At 40.2% G+C, this 18,226-nt stretch overlaps 1 protein-coding gene across 4 annotated transcripts in view; it reads left to right on the forward strand.

The window, feature by feature from the left end:
- The window catches only part of NOL4 (nucleolar protein 4), a 191,499-nt gene extending 173,883 nt beyond the window's left edge, over positions 1 to 17,616 (forward strand). For all 4 annotated transcript variants that reach the window (XM_042029085.1, XM_042029087.1, XM_042029086.1 and 1 more), the window contains 3 exons: positions 5,945 to 6,125; positions 10,013 to 10,093; positions 15,669 to 17,616. In XM_042029085.1, coding sequence (XP_041885019.1) covers positions 5,945 to 6,125; positions 10,013 to 10,093; positions 15,669 to 15,862 — 456 coding nt within the window. In that variant the 3' untranslated portion in view covers positions 15,863 to 17,616. The remainder of the gene's footprint in view (positions 1 to 5,944; positions 6,126 to 10,012; positions 10,094 to 15,668) is intronic.
- Positions 17,617 to 18,226: the final 610 nt, after the last annotated feature.

Genomic DNA, 18,226 nt, shown 5'->3' on the forward strand with positions numbered 1-18,226 from the left:
CTGTGGGACAAGATTTTGGGGATTAGGACACTGATAGGAGTCTGAGGATGGAGGGAAAATCTCAAATAGGACCATCAGTAGATGTAACACTGATTAAATACAAACAAGGAAACAAAAGGCCTTGAGTTGTTGAAGCTGCTCAGGTATCTGTCATCAAGAGACTTTTTTGGGAAGAGGAGATTAGGATTTTCTAGGCAAGAAGATTGAAACTGAGAGGGAGGGTAGAAGAGGAGACTGGAGAAGCAAAGAGAATGGGGTGAGATCTCAGGGATTTTGGAAAGACGGAGCACAAGGTGTACACAATCTGGTCCTGGCAACAGCAGATTGACAGGTGTCTAAGAAGGGGCCAGATTCCAGGCCCCTCAGTGGGAGCCAGGATTCATGTGGCTCATCCTCCCGTAAATACCTTACTCCATGCAGGTGATGATGGCTTCTTACCCTGGCAGCCACTTCTCTGTGCAAAAACTGAGATGGGAAGACAACTCCCAGCCCCATAATCCTCTGTGGATTCAGCAGGGTGTCTTGTGATATAACTTCTGAGTTTCTTCCCAGTTAAAAACTTCTGACTTTTTAAACATTAACTTGCACAAAGAGAAGCCCATTATGTTGTTATGGTTGCAGAACTCAAGTACTTTACATATTAGGTAACTCTAGCTTAAGGTTGCCTTTGTTGACAGAATCTCACCATCTGAAAAGCACTGATAAAAGTCCTATCTATCAGAAATATTGTAAGGATTAATTTGGTTTGCTTTGAAAAGTGTTATATGGTTTTATCATATGTTTCTATTTATTTTACTTTTGATTCAAAAATTGTAGAATTAAATTAGTGAGATTGAAATAGGAAAAATATATGAAACATTATCTCCTTTCTTCTAAAGCCATATTACAAGCTACTGAGAACTAAAAAAAATTTAAAGCCTGCTTTGTTTTTTCAAGTGAATGAATTTTTTTCCTATGCTGAAAAGAATGGAAGATCATATGCAAATATTGGGTCCCTGGCTTGCCTATTTGTTTGAAGACTTATCTGCATTTGAGTTTTTCTAACCTCAAAGTGGTATTCTAAAAGAAGTGTTTATTGACAAGAACAACAAGCAATCCACATTTTTCAGCTTAACTTATTAGAAAAGGGAGTATCAAGAAATATGAAGCAAAAATGTGTTTGCCTTTCTGTCTGTTTTATAATTTATGGGGAAAAAGTCACGTTGACATAGGGGCAGTTAAAAGCTGTCAATCTCAGAGCTGTTGATTTGTCAGTCTGGGAAGTACTGCATTATTGAAAGCAGTAGCTCCATGCATGTCACTGTCTTTGCATTGTTGGAACAGTACCATTTATATTCTTTTTGCAGAAGTTTTCTTAGCTCTGTGGTTTGCTAGCACTGGCCATGTGAGTTGATCTGCACACACACTCCCTGTCAGGATTTACATTTACATGTTAGCAATGTCTGTTGCTAACAGGGAAGCCAAGGCAACAGCACCACTCTCTCTTAATTGGAGTACACTGAATTTCTGACACTTGTGTCTATAAGGGATCAAAACTCATTGTAGCACAGACTTGCCAGGGCTTTCTATTTCAACAAACTATTGCTTTTTTGTGTTATTTTGGTGGTGGTAAAGGAGATGGGGAACAGAATGGATCAGTGACACTGCTAAAGGTGCTTCCATGAAGACTGTTTGAAAAGCGATGTGTGCGCTGTGCCTCTGCTGGCAGGGGAAGAAGAGGCTGGGAACTGCCAGTGAGCCCTGCTCTTTGTACCACAGTCCTAACAATCTGCACCAGCATCATTTGCTGTGGATGGTGTTTCCTCTGTAAACTATTCATTTGCTGCTCAGAGCAACAGAGCAGAGAATGGTTTCTTCATATACAGGTTATGCAACAGCTGATGGAAAATTTTCTTAGTATGTACTGTCCTTAGAGGGTTACTAAGGACAGTACATACTAATCAGCTTCCTTGATTAAAAATAAAATCAAATAATTTTTTCTATCTGCTCTTTTGTGAAAAAAAGTCTTCTTCTAGTACGGACCTTGACGTAAAACTGAGATATAAATATCTCTGGTATATATCAAGTTGAGGATCACAGTAATGACCTCATGCTCCCTCTTTTCAATCCAGTGGATAATTTTTTATTTTAGCATGCTTTTATACCTAAAAAGTATTTTTCCATTTTGTCATTTCAATCATTTTGCAGGTAATGTGCTCAAGACTTAAATTGCTTCTCCTCCAAAATAAATTCAGAAGAGAATTATTGTTAGAAGGATGATTTATTTCCTTTTGTATATACTAAATTAATATAGTATGAGTCAAATTATAGATGAACGAACAAATGTTTTATCTGCACCTTGGTCATACTTCTTACTAAAGGTAAATTATAAATAATTTAAAAATGGTTAATTAATATTTCAAAAGTTTAGTACATTGTTATGACGGCAACAGTGTATGTTCCAGGTAGTTAAGTCAAACATGTCACTAAATGGTTAGTTAATTGTTAATGATTTTCTTGAAATTAAAGTATTTTTGAAATAGAATTTTAAATAAATAGGCCTTTTCAATGTAAGCATTATATAGGGAGAAAGAGGAGAGGCTGAATAACTAACACAGATTATTTAAAGATCTCAGTTCTCAGAGGAACAACATGTTTAATTTCTACGTTACTTTAAAAGCAAAGGCATTTCAGGTGAAAAGAATGAAGAGAATGAACCTATGAAGAATGAATCTCAGGTATACAAAAGTAAAGATGATATTCATATTCTCCCTCCCCAAGAAAAAGAGACAATGCTTCTTTATCCTTGGTATGGCTGCAAGGAAAAATGGCATAACTTTGCCTTTTGAAGTACAAAACATTTGCAAAAAAATGCTTAAGTCCCAGGGGAATATATGAGAGGCAACACCTAACCCCCTGGGACCAGGCTAATGGTTCATAATCCTACCAGTAGGGCTGACACCTGAGCCTGCTCAGAAAAAGCTTGACAAAAATCCCACCCTGTTTCTGCATATAGCTATCCTGAAGACTGAGGCAAACACTTCAGGATTGGATTTAATGTCTGAAATGTATGGCAACTTATTCATCATTTAGGGATAGGTGATCGGTGTGCTCTTTAAAGAGATACGTAATATTTAGAGGAAGCCTCCTCTTGCACAGTGCCCAAGAGATTAGAGTTCATATGCAGAATCATGACTCCTGGTCTCAGCATTGTCCTCGACTCCTTTCACCTCCCTGAGACTGTCTTCCCTACTGGTGCTCCCAGACTCCACCTCAAGCCCCATCCCATGGCACGTCACGGTGCTGTGTAGGGCTATGATCAGTTCTCTGCAAAGATCCCCCTTCAGCAGCACAGCTCCAACCTTGGATTCCTGACCTCAAAGCCGCTCGTGGATTTTGTGTTAGGGAGTAGCTGGAAAGGAGCCTCCCAGGGCAGCACTTCCGAGAGGGAACTGAACTGAGTCATGCTCCCTTTTCGTGTGCTATCTCTGCAGCCCTGTGAATTGGGAATTTCTTCCTGCACAGTGGCACAGCCTCAGTGACGACTCCCACCTCAGTTTTGCTTGGAGCCTGGTTGCTAGGAGATGGCAGCTCTGAGTTCAGGTCCCCTCCTCACCACAGCCAGCAGAGACCCTGCATCCCAATTTTTCCACCTCTTCACCACATACTGCGACAAGTAGCCAGAACTCTGGTCTCCCACTTCTTGGCCGTGTGCTCCGGAACACGTGGGCTGGTATGCACCAAGGTGCACCATCGCCCTTGCTGCATCCTCCAGCCAGGCTCTGCATTCTGGGCTTTGCCAGAAGCTCAGTACATCTGCTCTGCAACAGACTCCCAGATAGGGCTTCAGTGTCCTGGCTAGAGGGGCTCTGGAGGACACGTAAATTCAGGGACAGCAAATCTGTGGGTTCCAGACAGCGAGGATAAGGAGATCAATCCTGAGACATTCTGCTCAGCTATAGGAGTTAGTCCTGTTTGCACTGCACCCCTTTAACACAGTTTAGTCCTTGATAGATTGGCAGAAGATCTGTTATTGAGCTCTGTGAAAAAAAATGAGGCTCTGAGTAAATCTATGGCAGGAAGTATAATTTAGTTGTAGACATAAGGAGGCAGAACATCTGAGTCTTGAGAGTGTTAAAATTTTGGACGATGAGTTAAGCTATGTTGCCAAGATAGAACTTTACTGTGCAGCTTATGAATATTCTCTGAGAAAATAATATATTTTCTCTCATAAGAGACATCAATGACCTTTGGAGATAAAAGGTAAATTATATTAAAGTTGAATTCTTGGCCAAAATACATTTCAATTCTGGCCATTTGTTTAAGATTATTATTACTTAAGAAAATGCTTAGGAGACCACTTTGGCCAACTCTCTTAAAAATGTAAAGTTTTGCCTTAGCTCATATTACTGCCCAAGAGGCCCCATTCTTATTGTTTATGGAATTAATTGTCTGATGGTTCAGTGTTCTGTATTAAATATTAAAATTTCTGTTAATAATATATATCCCTTTTCCTGAGTTATCTTAGTTTTGCTTCAGGTGAAAGTCTCTTTCACCAATAAATATCTGCAAGACAGGGATGTCTTTATCTAAGGAAAGTTGACAGTGTTTCTTTGAGAAGTGGAAGCAACAACTGCTCCTAATGCATACAGGATGCACTACCCTTTTTACTTCAACACAGAGACTGGACACTGTTTGAACTATTTGATCTCTCTAAGTGAAAACTGTAAATAAGGTTTCAGATATTTTATAGCATTCTTAATATGTTTGGTCTATTTAGCAACCATGAAAGGGTTGTGCAGAGGAGAGATGCATAAAACAGACAAAAATCTTACACAAAGGCGAGATAATTCTAGATCTTTTTTTTTAGTTAACTACTCTGAAAAGGTCCTTTAAAAACAAAACTTCCATAGATCCATTTTATTTGAAAACACTGAAATATATTTTCATCAGATGAGAGTGTAAAATCAAACCCATAAAAAAAGTCAAGAAACAAAGAAAATGTTCTAATTCATACAGACTAAATCAGATTTTGTGTCACTGAGGTCACTGTGGCAAGACGCCAGTCACATACTGATAGTTTTCCTTGCTACCAACTACTAAAATGGATTAAATCTTCTCTTAATGCTTTTCTTTATTTCACCTGTGTCATTAATAAAGTTGCTACCAGGGCATTTTGTGATCATGAGTGGAGGTGAGGTACTCTAAGCAGTAGATACAGTAAGTGCAGATGGGGAAAAATACACTTTCACCTGAAACATCATCTCCTTTCAGGGAAAATTGAAGGGCTGTTGTGCTAAATTCTGTTAAATATTATGCAATCATCAAAGAGGCAAACAGGGAGTGTTGAGGAAAACTCATGGTGTGCAAACAGACACTGCTCTTACACAGATAACAACAGTTTTCAAGTCACTTTTGTGGAGCCCTCCCTACTTTATGGTCTTTGTGTGGAAGGACACTCACTCAGACTTTTTCAAACAGGAATGCTGTTTTATTCCATTCCTCTATTCCTTCTGTCATTTCTGATACATCAAAATAAGTAGTTGGTGCATTCTGCACTGGTTTACCTAAATGAGAAATATATGATTCTCTGACTTGTAAGAGTCACTCCAGTACTCTGGCTTTTTCCTATCCTTTCCCACTATTTCTGGACAGTGTTGGGTTTTGAGGAAGACTGTGAACTCTTCAGGGTGAGAGGGTAAATGTTCTCCTTTAAAAAACAGTATGGTTGGCTTGTGGAGCACAAGTAAATTAATATTCTCAGATTTTTAGGAAGCCTGTATTCTCGCCTATTCCCATTGTTTCTGTTATGTTGATATTTGGTCAATCAGAAATATATCTGTGCTTGTTTAACATGCATTATACTTTTCTGAAAGCAATAGATGTAGAATCTTTACAATGCAAAAGACCTTCACGTGCAAGGTGAAATGTAACCGTAATTCCAAACCTTTTCTTGTTTTTGCAGGATGAGGCTGCTCCAGCTGACAAGCAGTACAAACAGGAGCCAGCCCAGGTCACTTACTCAGCATCAGCTGTTTCCAGCACACAGGAGGTGTTGTACATCAACGGCAATGGGACCTACAGTTACCATAGTTACAGAGGGCTCGGAGGTGGGCTGCTAAATCTCAATGATGCTTCTAGCAGTGGTGAGTTTCCTTACAAATTGTGCCTGTGTGTATATGTGCCGTTGTGTATTTCCCCCTGCTGTACAGAAAGCTAGTCCAAGGGGTTCAGTATCCATAGGCCATTATCACATAATGAGCAGGAGCACAATCCTGCAAACAGCTACCTCTGAGGAAAATACTTGCTCCCTGCATGCTAGTCTCCTTCCAGTTTCAAGGGACTAATACACAATAGAGAAGACTGAACTATAAGCCTCTAACAAAGCTGAGTTAAAAAATGCAGGGTTAGATCTTCAGTCAGTTTGCATGACTTTATGAGGACCTTGTCATTACTGTCTTCTCCTACACTGATAACAAAATGAGGCCATTGTTATATTTTTGGCTCGAGTTTCAAAACACTGAACTCCATGTTGTGTAACACAAATTAATTGATATAGATTTCTCACCAGCTACTTTAATTTACTGCAGATAGGGATCTGGCATACCAAGTGTTAAATGAGAAATCAGCATATTCATTTATGCCTTAGACTAAAAATGATAAGGTAAATATGTGTCACCATGAGGTCATATGTCCCTCTGAAAAAAACAAGTGGTGTCATTTATGTAGACAACATTCCTTTCTTCTTACATTGGCATGCTTTTTTAACAAAAAAAGTGTAAGCAAATTGTGGTATTTGTTTGAAATAATCCCTCATATTGATTTTGTACAAATGCAGAGCAGTACCCTTCTGATAAAAAGGGTATTGTCTCTCTGTCAGAGAAAAGTGATTACTCTGGAAGCCTGAGGGTTTATTGACTCCCAGGACTGTATTTAAAGAAATGTCTCAGAGGATGGAGAAATCCCTAGGGTTTTGCCCTGGCTGATCCCTCTCTGGCTGACGAGTGCCAGTTCAGGTAGAGGGGCTGACTTAGGAAAGATGGTAATTGCTTGGCTACTGCCTCTGTATTCAGCATGCTCAGCAATTTTCAAAATGCTGTCAGGGCTGCAGCCTGCAGGGAGTTACGGCTATGTGGTGTCCTGGGGACCTTCAGTCACGTCTTCTTCCTCACCCCCTGCCTGCAAAATTCTCAAAGGTCTGTGGATGATTTGTGCTAAGTTTTCGAAAGGCTTTAAAAAGATAATACTTTAATTGTCAAAAGTCTTTGACTTAAAGACAGTGAATGATAATCACAATTGTTTCCATACACATGAAGAGTACATCTGAAGCACTGAATATGGTCTCTGATCAAATATTTTCATAAGAGTAAGACAAGCTGTCGAAATCTGGTTTTTTTTGTGAAAATGCATAAGAACTTTAAAATTGTCTTTTACGTTATGTCCAGGGAGGATCTGAGCCAGTTCCCACTGAAAACAGTTGGCATTTGCCCTTTTACCCAACTAAGAGTAGGATTAAACTCCCCATGTGTTATTTGTCAGCAAAAGCCATCAATATTGTCCTGGTTTATATAATCTTAAAATGTGAGGAATCACAACTGTTTTGTGTACTTGTTTTTCCCTTCAAACTTCTTGTAATAGGATACATTTTCATAACTCCCATTTTTCAGTGAATTGTGGAGTTCAGGCAAAAGTATTCTATGTCGCTTCAGCATGCAATTTTAAAAAATGACATACAAATTAAACACCATAAATTAGTCTTGCTTTCTGATTAGAAGCCACATTTTCTTTATGCTTTTAACATAGAGGACTCCAGTGTTTTTTCACAGTTAAAGCTCAAGATAGGTTTGCGTACAGACATATGCTCAAACAATTCTTCTTCCTTGCCTTTCCCCACTTGCACTGGTCAATTTTGTCTGTATGTCCTTTTACTCTGAAGGACCAGTAAGCCACTGCACCTCTCCCATATGGTTGTTCACAGTTGGAAGTCTGTGCGAAGGTGTCCGTCTTCTCCACAGGGATCCTACAGGAGCCAAAGTACATAAGCTCCATGAACCAAAAGTCTTTGTATGCCAGGACTTGGAAACCAGTTGATGATGACAGTCTAGTTAAGTTGGTGGTTTGTGACCCACTAGCCATTTCAGGAAGATCAGGAAAGTTGTGGAAAGGCAACTCCATCTATTTCTTAGTCTCACTGACACAAAACCAAACAGTAACCAAACTAATTATGTCTTGGATATTAAGGGTAAATTGCTCTGGCTCTGGCAGCTGATTTCCCCCCAGGACAAGTTGGAGGACTTGGAGGCCAGTTCCTTGAGATCTGTCAGTCCTCTCTGAAATGTCTGTTGATAGACAAGAGGAGTGGTTGGAGTTGAAATTGACAGGGATGACCTGTCCTGACAGACCTCATAGGACAGTTGTTTGCAATCATTACGCTGTTTCCAGGACTCATGTTCCAAACATATGCAAAGCTGTTAAAATGGTTAATGAATTACTTCTTTGGAGAACAGGATATTTACTTGCAAATTGTGTTCAGGAGCTAACAACTAATTTAAAAATGCAACTCCTTTTCAATATAGTAACCCACCAAATTTTCCTGTCACGTTTACAGATGTTCTCCTAGTGTAAAAATAAATACACACCTCTGTCAGAATGTGTGTATAAACAAATTCTGTCTGGTTTTGTGTATCTGCTAAAACAGAAGAAAAAGAAGGTGCGATAGCTGCCGTAGCTATCTAAAATTCACTGCTTGATTACCTATTTCTGGACCTTCCCCCACAGTAATATTATAATTAATGTCCAATTAACTCTCTGTCTGGTATTCCAACTGATGCATGTATTTTGTATTCTGTGACTCATTTAATTTGGTTATTTCCTCTGTATAAAGTTCATCCCTACTCTGACCTTAGAGACTTAGCTGTCTGTTCGCCCAACTGTTTGGTGGCTCAGGCTCAGGGACCTCTCTGTGCCTGCTGTTGCAGTGCTTCCCTCCACATGGGGAGGTCTGTCCTTCCACATGGCTAATTACAGAGCCATAATTAGCTCCTCACACAACTGCATGGGGCAAGCCTTCATGAAACTGCTCAATATGAGCAAACAGAATGCAGCAGCTTGTGCAATGACCCCTCCTTTATTATGGGCTGGGAAAAAAGCACAGAAGGAAAAGGCTCGGTTTTACAGCGCCAAGGTGTCTTTTCCCCCTCCTTTTAAACTTTTTAGGCCAATCCAGCTTGGCTGGAAACATTCACCAAGCAATCTGAGGGTTGACAGAGTCTGTGTCAGCCTGTACATGGGCTGGATGGGCTGGGGAGAAGCGTTTGGTCATGCTGTGTTTGATTCTTTTAGATGGTAAAGGAGAGCTGCTCTTTGAGAAGGGTGTATTTCAACAGCTCTCTTTTTTTAAGGCTAACGCAGTTCCTGTTACGGAACTGAATGGAGAACCTCCAAGGTGGAATAGCTCAGTGAATGTAAACAAATTTGCTTGTCAGCTCTTAGCCAGCCACAAAGGCTTCAGCTGGCTCCCCTCTATCACTCCTGGACGGAGCTTGGAAAAATGGCCAGCTTGAGGGCAGGAGGGTGAGGACAGGAGATAATGTTGCAAGCAAAATCTCTTGATACCACCAGGAGCTGTTGAAGTCACTGCATGTAACCTGAGCCTCTCCTGACAGAGTGGGACCGGCTTGTCTCCCTGTGTATTTCAGTCCGGTGCTACCTGCCCTCTCCTGATGACTGTCAGCACTCTCTGAAGTCATGCTGGACTCCTTGGAATCATGGTCTTTGCAGCTGCATCATTTTCTGAAGTCCATTTTCTCAAAGAGGTGTGGAATGTGTTTCTGCTGCCATAGCTGGGTTTCCTGGAGGTGATTTGGGACTGTTTCTTCTGCGTCACTGTCCAGTTTTCTAGGCAGAAATGCCGGTCAATTCCTTTTGTGTGTGTAAAAAGAGGGTGTTTCAGACTCAATATCAGGCTGGCCATGCAGGACATGCCCTTGTGTCACAGTAAGATGAAGTGGTGTGTCTCTATTTCTCTCCACAGATCTGCAGCCTACCTCCACCACAGCCACAACTCAGCACTGCATCCCAGGCACCACGAACGTCCAGTCCCCTTCCAGCTCAGGTGAGTTCTTCGTCTGAATCCCAATACGTTCACACCACAGCAAATCCTGAGCCCTGGCAGGCTTCTCTTTCAGCCTCCTCTCCAATTGGCAGGCCTGCAGACCATGATGGTCTAATAGCCCAGCTGGTAGCTGCTGGACTTCCACCACATTGCTCACCCCTCCCTGCTGCTCCCTTCCAGAGGCTATGCCCTCCCAGCTGTTCCCTGCTTTAGGCAGGCCTCTTACCCATGTGCCAGTAAGCCCTCCTGGTCCTTCTGCCTCCTGGTCCTTCAGACGGTCCAGTGCTGCTGAAGCCAATGGAGTAGCTGGGGGAGTCTCCCAGAGCAGGTGCTGCTGACCTGCAGGGATCAGCCTGCCCGTGCTGCTCTGCGGCAGGGAGAGGAGTGCTGAGCACTCTTGTCCACTTGTTCATGGAAGAGAAGTAGGGAAGTACATGGAAGGCATGTGGCCAGGTGCCTCTTTTCCACATCCAAAAATTTGGTCAAGTGGTAACCTGCTGTAAAATCTTGGCCCTTTCATGATTGATAGAGACTTCTTGGTGACAAACTAGGGGAAAAAAACAACAGATGAGAGTATCCAATATGTAGCTAGTTTTTAAAATGCCGAGTGAGTTACTCACAGGTTGGCTAGCCAGGATGTAGGGGTTGAATGGGGTTTTTGCTGTGGTTGCTCTCTCCAGGTCTTCTTTATACCTCTACTCTTGCACAGTCTTTTGTGTTCTCAGTGCTACCCTGGTGACATCAAAGTGGAGAGAGGGGCAAGAGAACACAGTTTGTCTCTAACACAGATGGAGCTTGGAGCATGAAGAAACAGATCAAGAGTGATAGAGTTAGGAACCTGGGACAGTGTGTTTAATCCAGTTTAAAGAAAACTAAAGATGGGGTTGGGAGAAGTTAAATGGTTTAACCTATATTTTGGCAAAGGTGGGGACTTCTTGCTGTAAAATGCTGGCTGAATTTTGTGTTAAGATCTTCCCCACATTCCTCTTCCTCCTTCCTCATCCTCTTCAAATTGTCAGATACGTGGCACATGCGAGTGCTGGTCCGTTGCCACCATAGGGATGGAAATGGAATGCCTGTGGAAGTGTATTACCTTCCTACCTCTGCGCAAAGCTGAGGCGACAACTGTTAAAGCAGCACAGGTATACACCACATAATTAATCTCCTGTGGTGGATAGGAAGGATCTCACATAATCATTTAATCACAGACCACTGTGTTTCCTGATCGTTGAAAATGAATGATGTCTGTAGGTATTTCTGTGTTTTCATATCACTTTCCTCAGGCAAGACAGCATTTTTTTCTGCTGTCTAAAGTAGCGGAAGATGTGTCTTCCAGAGGGAGAGGTGTAGAAGGGAGAAAGAAGCTTAAAAGGTCCAATTCATCAGCCCCTGTTTTCTTGATTTCTCCTGGCACTTGAAACAATATTGTTAGGCACATCTGCTCTGTGTTTGAAGGCAGGAAGAAAAGAAGCATTGGCAGATGCATAATATCACAATAAAGCATTCTTATTACAAGAAATACATCTGATTTGGAAATAAAAGGTAGCATACTTTGATTTTTTTTTTCTATTTAGTTTTATTGGAGTATACAAGAATATAGTCCAACCTCTCCTCTAAAGCCACTCATGGGGAAAAAATAGAATAGGTGCAATAGAAAGATACACACAACAGATTTCAAAACATGGGCAAATGTATTTTTCTCTAAATAAGTGCCACTGCTTTTTGCATTATCACTGATGAAAAGGTTGCTTAACTATTAATGAAAATGTAGAAGCATAGATGCTTCAGCACATAAAGCTTTTAAAAATTATTTTTTATTCTATATTGTTATCTACAATAGTGATAACCATTTTGACAGTCACTGACACATTTATTATTCTTTCAGCAGTTGCTACTTATAAGATTGGTAGCTACCCGGTGACAACATACAATTCTTAAGGGAATTTTGCTGAGACAGTTGATAGGGTGTAAGCAATCAGTATCAGCACGTCTACATCTGACCCATATTTTGGAATTTGATATAAATCATGTTGGTAATGAGTAGTGCATGAGGCAATAACTAGTTCCATTAAAGTCTTGTAATTCACAGAAAAGCCATTTGTTCCACAGTGTATTTAGTGGCAGACATTTCTAGCTGCTAATTGGATAAATGTTTGTCTAGCACACGAAGAGTGGGTTTTTAGAGTTTTCATATTGAGCTTGATGTCGTTCCAACAAAACAGTTGCACCTCACAGAGAAAATTAGGTCAATGTAGCTGGACAGAGGTGGTAAATCAAAAGTATTCCCGTGTTAAAGTGTCAATCAGGTGGTCTCAACAAGAGGCAGAGGAACAATACTTTAGTCTTCTGAAAAAGTGTAAAAGAAAAAATTTGTCTCAGCAATTTGTTTAACCCACTGCTTGTGAGAATGTTGTGCTGTTATAAAAACATGGAAGGTGACAATTTCGTGTTATGGCAATATGCACTAAGAGAAAGAAAGAAATGGAAATAAGTCTCCTGTCTTAATCTCTGTGATATATGCTTAATCTTTGCTTGCTCAACAGACGTTGTGGAACCTGATAATGTTTGCAATCAAGTTTTTTAATGGTCCTGAAGTACTCCAGAATAGGAAGCAGCATGCTAAAATGTGCAGTAACATCTTGGAGGAACCTAACACTTTAAAATTCACTGCAAAAATATTCAGATTTCCCTCTTTACAAGTATATACTTTCTTGTTCCTGTGAGGACTGGCAGCTTAATAAATAATGTTAAATACACTAAAGAAATAGTAAAGATAGTTAATAAAAGACATGATGGTGAAGCTGTTCAGCTCTTTCCAGATTAGTAACCTGTAGTGATGGCTTCTGGAGATAGATGTATATGAAGCGTCCTTAACCAGCTATTTTAAGCCTTCAGAATAGCTGTGATTTATTTGTCTGGTTAAAGAGATATGGTAGGTATGATTAGGGTTTAGGTTTCCATGTGTCAATAGCTGATTTGCATAAAATTACATGGGAAATATCTACAGTGTAAGAATGCATTTACAGGTTGCACTTATTCCTTAGTTTCTGAATGGCCAGATATGACTGATGAAGCTACAATTAAGTTATAGCATTTTAGTATTTAGCAGCATGGCCAACTGTTGTGAATCTTTATTACTGCCAGTGAGTGTCTATCATAGCTATTAAAGCTGAGACTGATATAACACATCCTGGGACTAATCTCTGAGTGGGGTGTTCTGCCAGATATAAAGCTTGGGCTGTCGTAGGTAAGCTTTAGATCCCATAGACTTGTGAGGACTTAGACTGGTCTTCTAGTTTTCCTTTCAGAGCAGTGCTTTGCACCATCAGTTTGTGTAAGGAAAACCTGAGAGGTATGACCAAGCACATTTCCATGTATATTTTACTTATGAATGGCATAAACTGGTATCCTATTACGTCACTTAAAATCTGGATTACAAATGAGAAAAGCCCTTCAGTTACATTTCATAAAATGATGTGCTCTGCTGCAGAATTCTGTTCTGCCAGATATTGTTTGTGTGTGTGTGTGTGTTTTTGGCAGTGACATGAATGAAAGTCAAGGAAAGAACATAAAAGTTAAAGTAGGTTCATGTGGAGCACAATATGTCAGTGGCAGCTTTTTCACTACTGCCTCAATAAATATAGATGACTTTAATGGCTTCTTACAGCCATTCAGCCCAACTGGCTTTATGATTGGTATACCATTCTTCTCTGCACTGGGTTAAGATTTTACTTAAATATATCCTCTGAGCTTCTTCATACTGTCATCATTTTCCTGCAGTGTACGGTCACACCGAAAAAAATTCACTGAGCTAATTGTGCTTATTTTATCCTTTGTACACTGGAAGTCATTTAAAAGTCAGTTCATTTGTGCTACTGTAAAACCAGATAATACAAGCTGTAAGGCTAAGTGCTGCTCATGCTAGTTGTGTAGTAGGAAATCAGATCTAATAGGACCCTTTCTGTTTGAGTAGTTTCTTTTCATAGTCTCAGCTCTGCTTTCATTCAGTCAAGGGGAGCTTTTTCATTAACTTCAGTGAGTGTGCGGACATGGCAATCTCCACATTTTTTGTGGTCTCAGCTGTACCTCTGCACAGACAAATAAGAAAGAAAAAAAATTAGATTTATGACCAGATCTTTAGCTTCTGGAAATCAGACATCTCTTTCCATTAGTGCTTACGATTGTGAGTCTGGTTTTGAATCTTATGATTTCAGTGGGATTATTTAGGAGAACCTCCAGAGTATGAATTAATGTGTTCTGTGTTATACCGCTGAATATGCTGAATTTTAAAATTATTCCAGTCTTTTCTGGAAAGCCTTGGCATTGGCATACATTGTTCTGATCAAATTGAAGAGTGACATTTTTCTCATAGGAAAGCAAGATACATTGCTTTGGATAGCTTGATCCCAATTTCCAGGAGAGTATTAAGATTAGGATCAGGCTAGTCTGATCTTCTGCCTGACAGAAATATAGATTTGCTATACTGTCAAAAGAAATGAGCAGTATTTCCCAGATTTTGCACAAAATATACTGTTTGATAGGTATACTTGCCATCTGTATCCTTCTATACATGTTCAAAAAAGTCTTCAGTCCTATTCTACCTGTCCAAATTTACACTTCGGGAAGAAAAAAAATGTGTTAAGTGGAAAATGCAAGCATTTCATTAAAGCACCATGCATCTTAGCCAGTTAATAACTGATCAAATGGCCAGGGAATTTCCCTACAAAGCCAAAGTTCATGGTGGCAGGTGTTTTGTCCATCACAGTAACCTGCAGACTGCCCTCAGGAATGCTGTCTTCCATATGAAGTATCCGTGGTCTTGAGAATATTCTTTGAAGGAAAGTGCGAAGGATATTGCCGTGAGCTGCCAATACAACAGCATGGTGATTGCTGCAGAATCTCTTGTCGGTGTTCCGGCCTTACAAGATCCTTGCAAAGTACTGCCAGCTGTATGCAGCCCTCACAGACGATAGTGTGCTCCTCACTGTGGCAGCCAGATTGTCACCAGCCTAATCTCATTCATGAGCAGCTATTTATGTAAGTGATCAGACAGCGTCAGGCAAGTCATGTGGATGACCATTTATCTATGTCTGCAAGGGATTCACAATCTGGCCACATGCTGATTGAAGCACAAAATGTGAAAACAGCTATCTAGAGAACATAAGTTGGATTTTCTGTGATAAAAATTGCAAGTGTGCATATTGCCATGAAGTCTATGATGGCAGCTGGAGCTGGGGGGAGGCTGGGGGGAGATGAACCTTCTGCCTGATCACCATCATCAGATCCCAGGGCAGGGTTTGGGGTGCAAGTGGCTCAGACTGTTGGGATATGCCCCCGGAGGGTAATTTTCAGCTGGCAGTGGACTTGCCCCTCATGTTCCGTAAGTGGGGTCTGTGATACATAAATATAAATTGCTGTGGTTCCTGTCGAGGCGACTGGTAACAGGACAGTTACTGCTTATTTCTGCTACTTGCACTCAGCTGAGAGCAGATCTTACTACTCTGCATTTGTATCTACAAAGCTGTGAAATGTCTCTGGCAGCAGATCTGAAGCATCTTTTCTTTGCTGTCTGCAGGTCCAACAGATCTCAGTATGAAGAGGCAGTTAGCAACCAGCTCCGGATCCTCCAGTAGTTCCAGCTCCAGACCCCAGCTGAGTCCGACCGAAATAAACGCAGTGAGGCAGCTTGTGGCAGGGTACCGAGAATCAGCCGCGTTTTTATTGCGCTCTGCAGATGAACTGGAAAACCTTATTTTGCAGCAGAACTGAGTCATGTGACCTTCACACCGGCCTGGTCTTATCTCAGAATTTCCACTAATGACATTTTGATTTCCCAGAGCACACACTTCAGTTACTGCACAGTCTTTTAGGAGAGTTAATTACCATAATGCCACACTGTTCTTGATCCATAAAGTGATGTGTTAAGGTGCTTCAAGTGAACTTCGACCTCTGGTATTTCCGAGGTACTTTACTGTGTCCAGCCTATTGCTTTCGTTTTAGTGTGTCAGCATAAATATCGAAAAAGTGGCTAGAAATTAACTCATTCTAACAAGTGGAGGAAACAGAAGATGCTGTGATGGTTTTTTAAAACAAGTGGTTCAAGATCCAAGTGCAATATTAGTGGAATGTGATACTGACTCATTGGACTTAAAGCTGCAGTATATGGCAAAACATTGCCAAATGTCCTGTTGCTACAGGGCACAATTGCAATTAAAAGGATCTTGTATTTTAAAAAAATGTAATTTTTATAAAAAACAAAACAAAAGATTTTTGTTTTCATTCAAGATTTTTCATTTTTACTTTGGTAAACTTTTTCACTGGTCCTGAAAATGTTTTGAGGAGCTATTTTAAGTCCCCCCTTCCTCTCTTGAACCCCTGGCTGTGCCCTTCTCCCCAACTTCATATTCTTTCTACAATGAGTAACTTGATGCTGGATAATTCCTCCCCTGTGTACTGTAAATTGTCATCTATGGTATACCTTCCAAAGGAAGTATGCATTTCCTGCATTCATGCCATTCTCAACTCCATTCTGTAATATATTGCAGCTTTATTAGCAATTAATAAAGAGTTGAGCGTTTTTTAAAAAAGACATATCGTTGAGAAAAAAAAAAGATGAATTGATTTCTTACGGTGAGCTCATCTGACTCCATGATCACTGCTGCTGTCTTATACAAGTCCCTCTAGTTGTGATTGGATGTAGATGATGAATGTTAAGAGGTTGCAAGTGACAATCTGAAAATTTGCACTCTTGTGTGTATTTATTTTTTTTCCTTAATTTAAACAAAATTCTTACCAAGGAAGGTCATTGACACTTCTGGTATAATTTGTATAATTCCCAGGCCTAGCTAAAACCTGTACAAAACTGTAAGTGGATGCAGCTGCAACTATAATAAAACTCTTCTCTTACCTTCCCCACTCTTCCCAACCCCTCTATTTCTTATTTTATAATATTAATTACACATTAATGGTGTTTTCTTTGTGCACTATGGCAGGCTTCTTTTTAAGTATATAGAAAAAAGTACTTTAGTTTATGCTTATTGTACTATCTGTTCTGTTGTTTAGCTTTTGTTGAATAACAAGTTTCTTGTGCATTCCTAAATTTGCCTTATTTCATGTACAAAATTTTATGTAATTCCGTTTTTGACAATGAGTTTAAGGCATCAGTGATATTTTATATCTACTTGTTACATATAGTTTTCCAAGTAATGACTGTGATTGTGACCAAGTAATGTGCACTTTTTCTTGTAACTGTGGACATTGCTATGCTTTTTTTTCTCTAGTGTTTCTAGAATTACTGTTGCTTACAGTTATGTAAAAGAAAAAGAACTTTTGTGATACTGTTGGTGAATATTAATGTGAAAAAGCCTATGAAATATGAGTATTTTGGAGGTACATAGATACACAAACATCTCTAAGTTGTGGACTGATGTTCACATATTTAAATGAGAATTCAAAACCTGAGGGCTGGAATCATTTCCTCTGTTTTGTTTGGGTAAATAAACAGATTTCTGTGTTTAAATACATGATTGTGAAACATTATAACATTTAAATCAAATAGCACTTAAAGCTATAACTATTATGGCCTTTAAACAGGGAAAAGGGCCTTGCAGTCCGATTCATGCAGGCCCTCATACATCATTTCTCAAAATTACTGAGTAAATCCAGTAGGATTCAGTCAGTAGCATATATAATTTAAAGGTGGCTGGAGGGAACACAATTTTGCCACTCTACATTTGTTCTTAAAAAATCATTGGATGTCTTTTTAGAGGCCCCTATTCTTGGATATGAGAATATTGTTGCAAATCCTTACCAGTTGTTGTTGCCCATCACTTGGGAGGTGCATTTGTTCCTAACATCATCTCCCCCTGGCCCGGAAAGCCTATGACTCGTCTCTGTCCTGGATGGGGGGTTGCCTCAGCTTTTGTCTCACCAGGAATTCAAAAGCCCATCCAGAGCCAAGAGCCTTTTTCCTCTCTTCCACTTTCATATATCTGCACCCTCTCTGGTCTCCTGCAGGAGGGGATGAAGCAGGTACCTTGTGCCACATCACTGTCTGGGCCTCACCCAAAGAAATCTCTGGCATACATCTTCCACAGACAAGAGTGGCAGCTATGCCTAGGTTTCCAAGTTTCC

This window comes from Corvus kubaryi, unplaced genomic scaffold, assembly GCF_017639235.1.
Source record: "Corvus kubaryi isolate FWS band 111438036 unplaced genomic scaffold, C.kubaryi_AGA036_p1.0 37312, whole genome shotgun sequence".
Taxonomy (NCBI): Eukaryota; Metazoa; Chordata; class Aves; order Passeriformes; family Corvidae; genus Corvus; species Corvus kubaryi.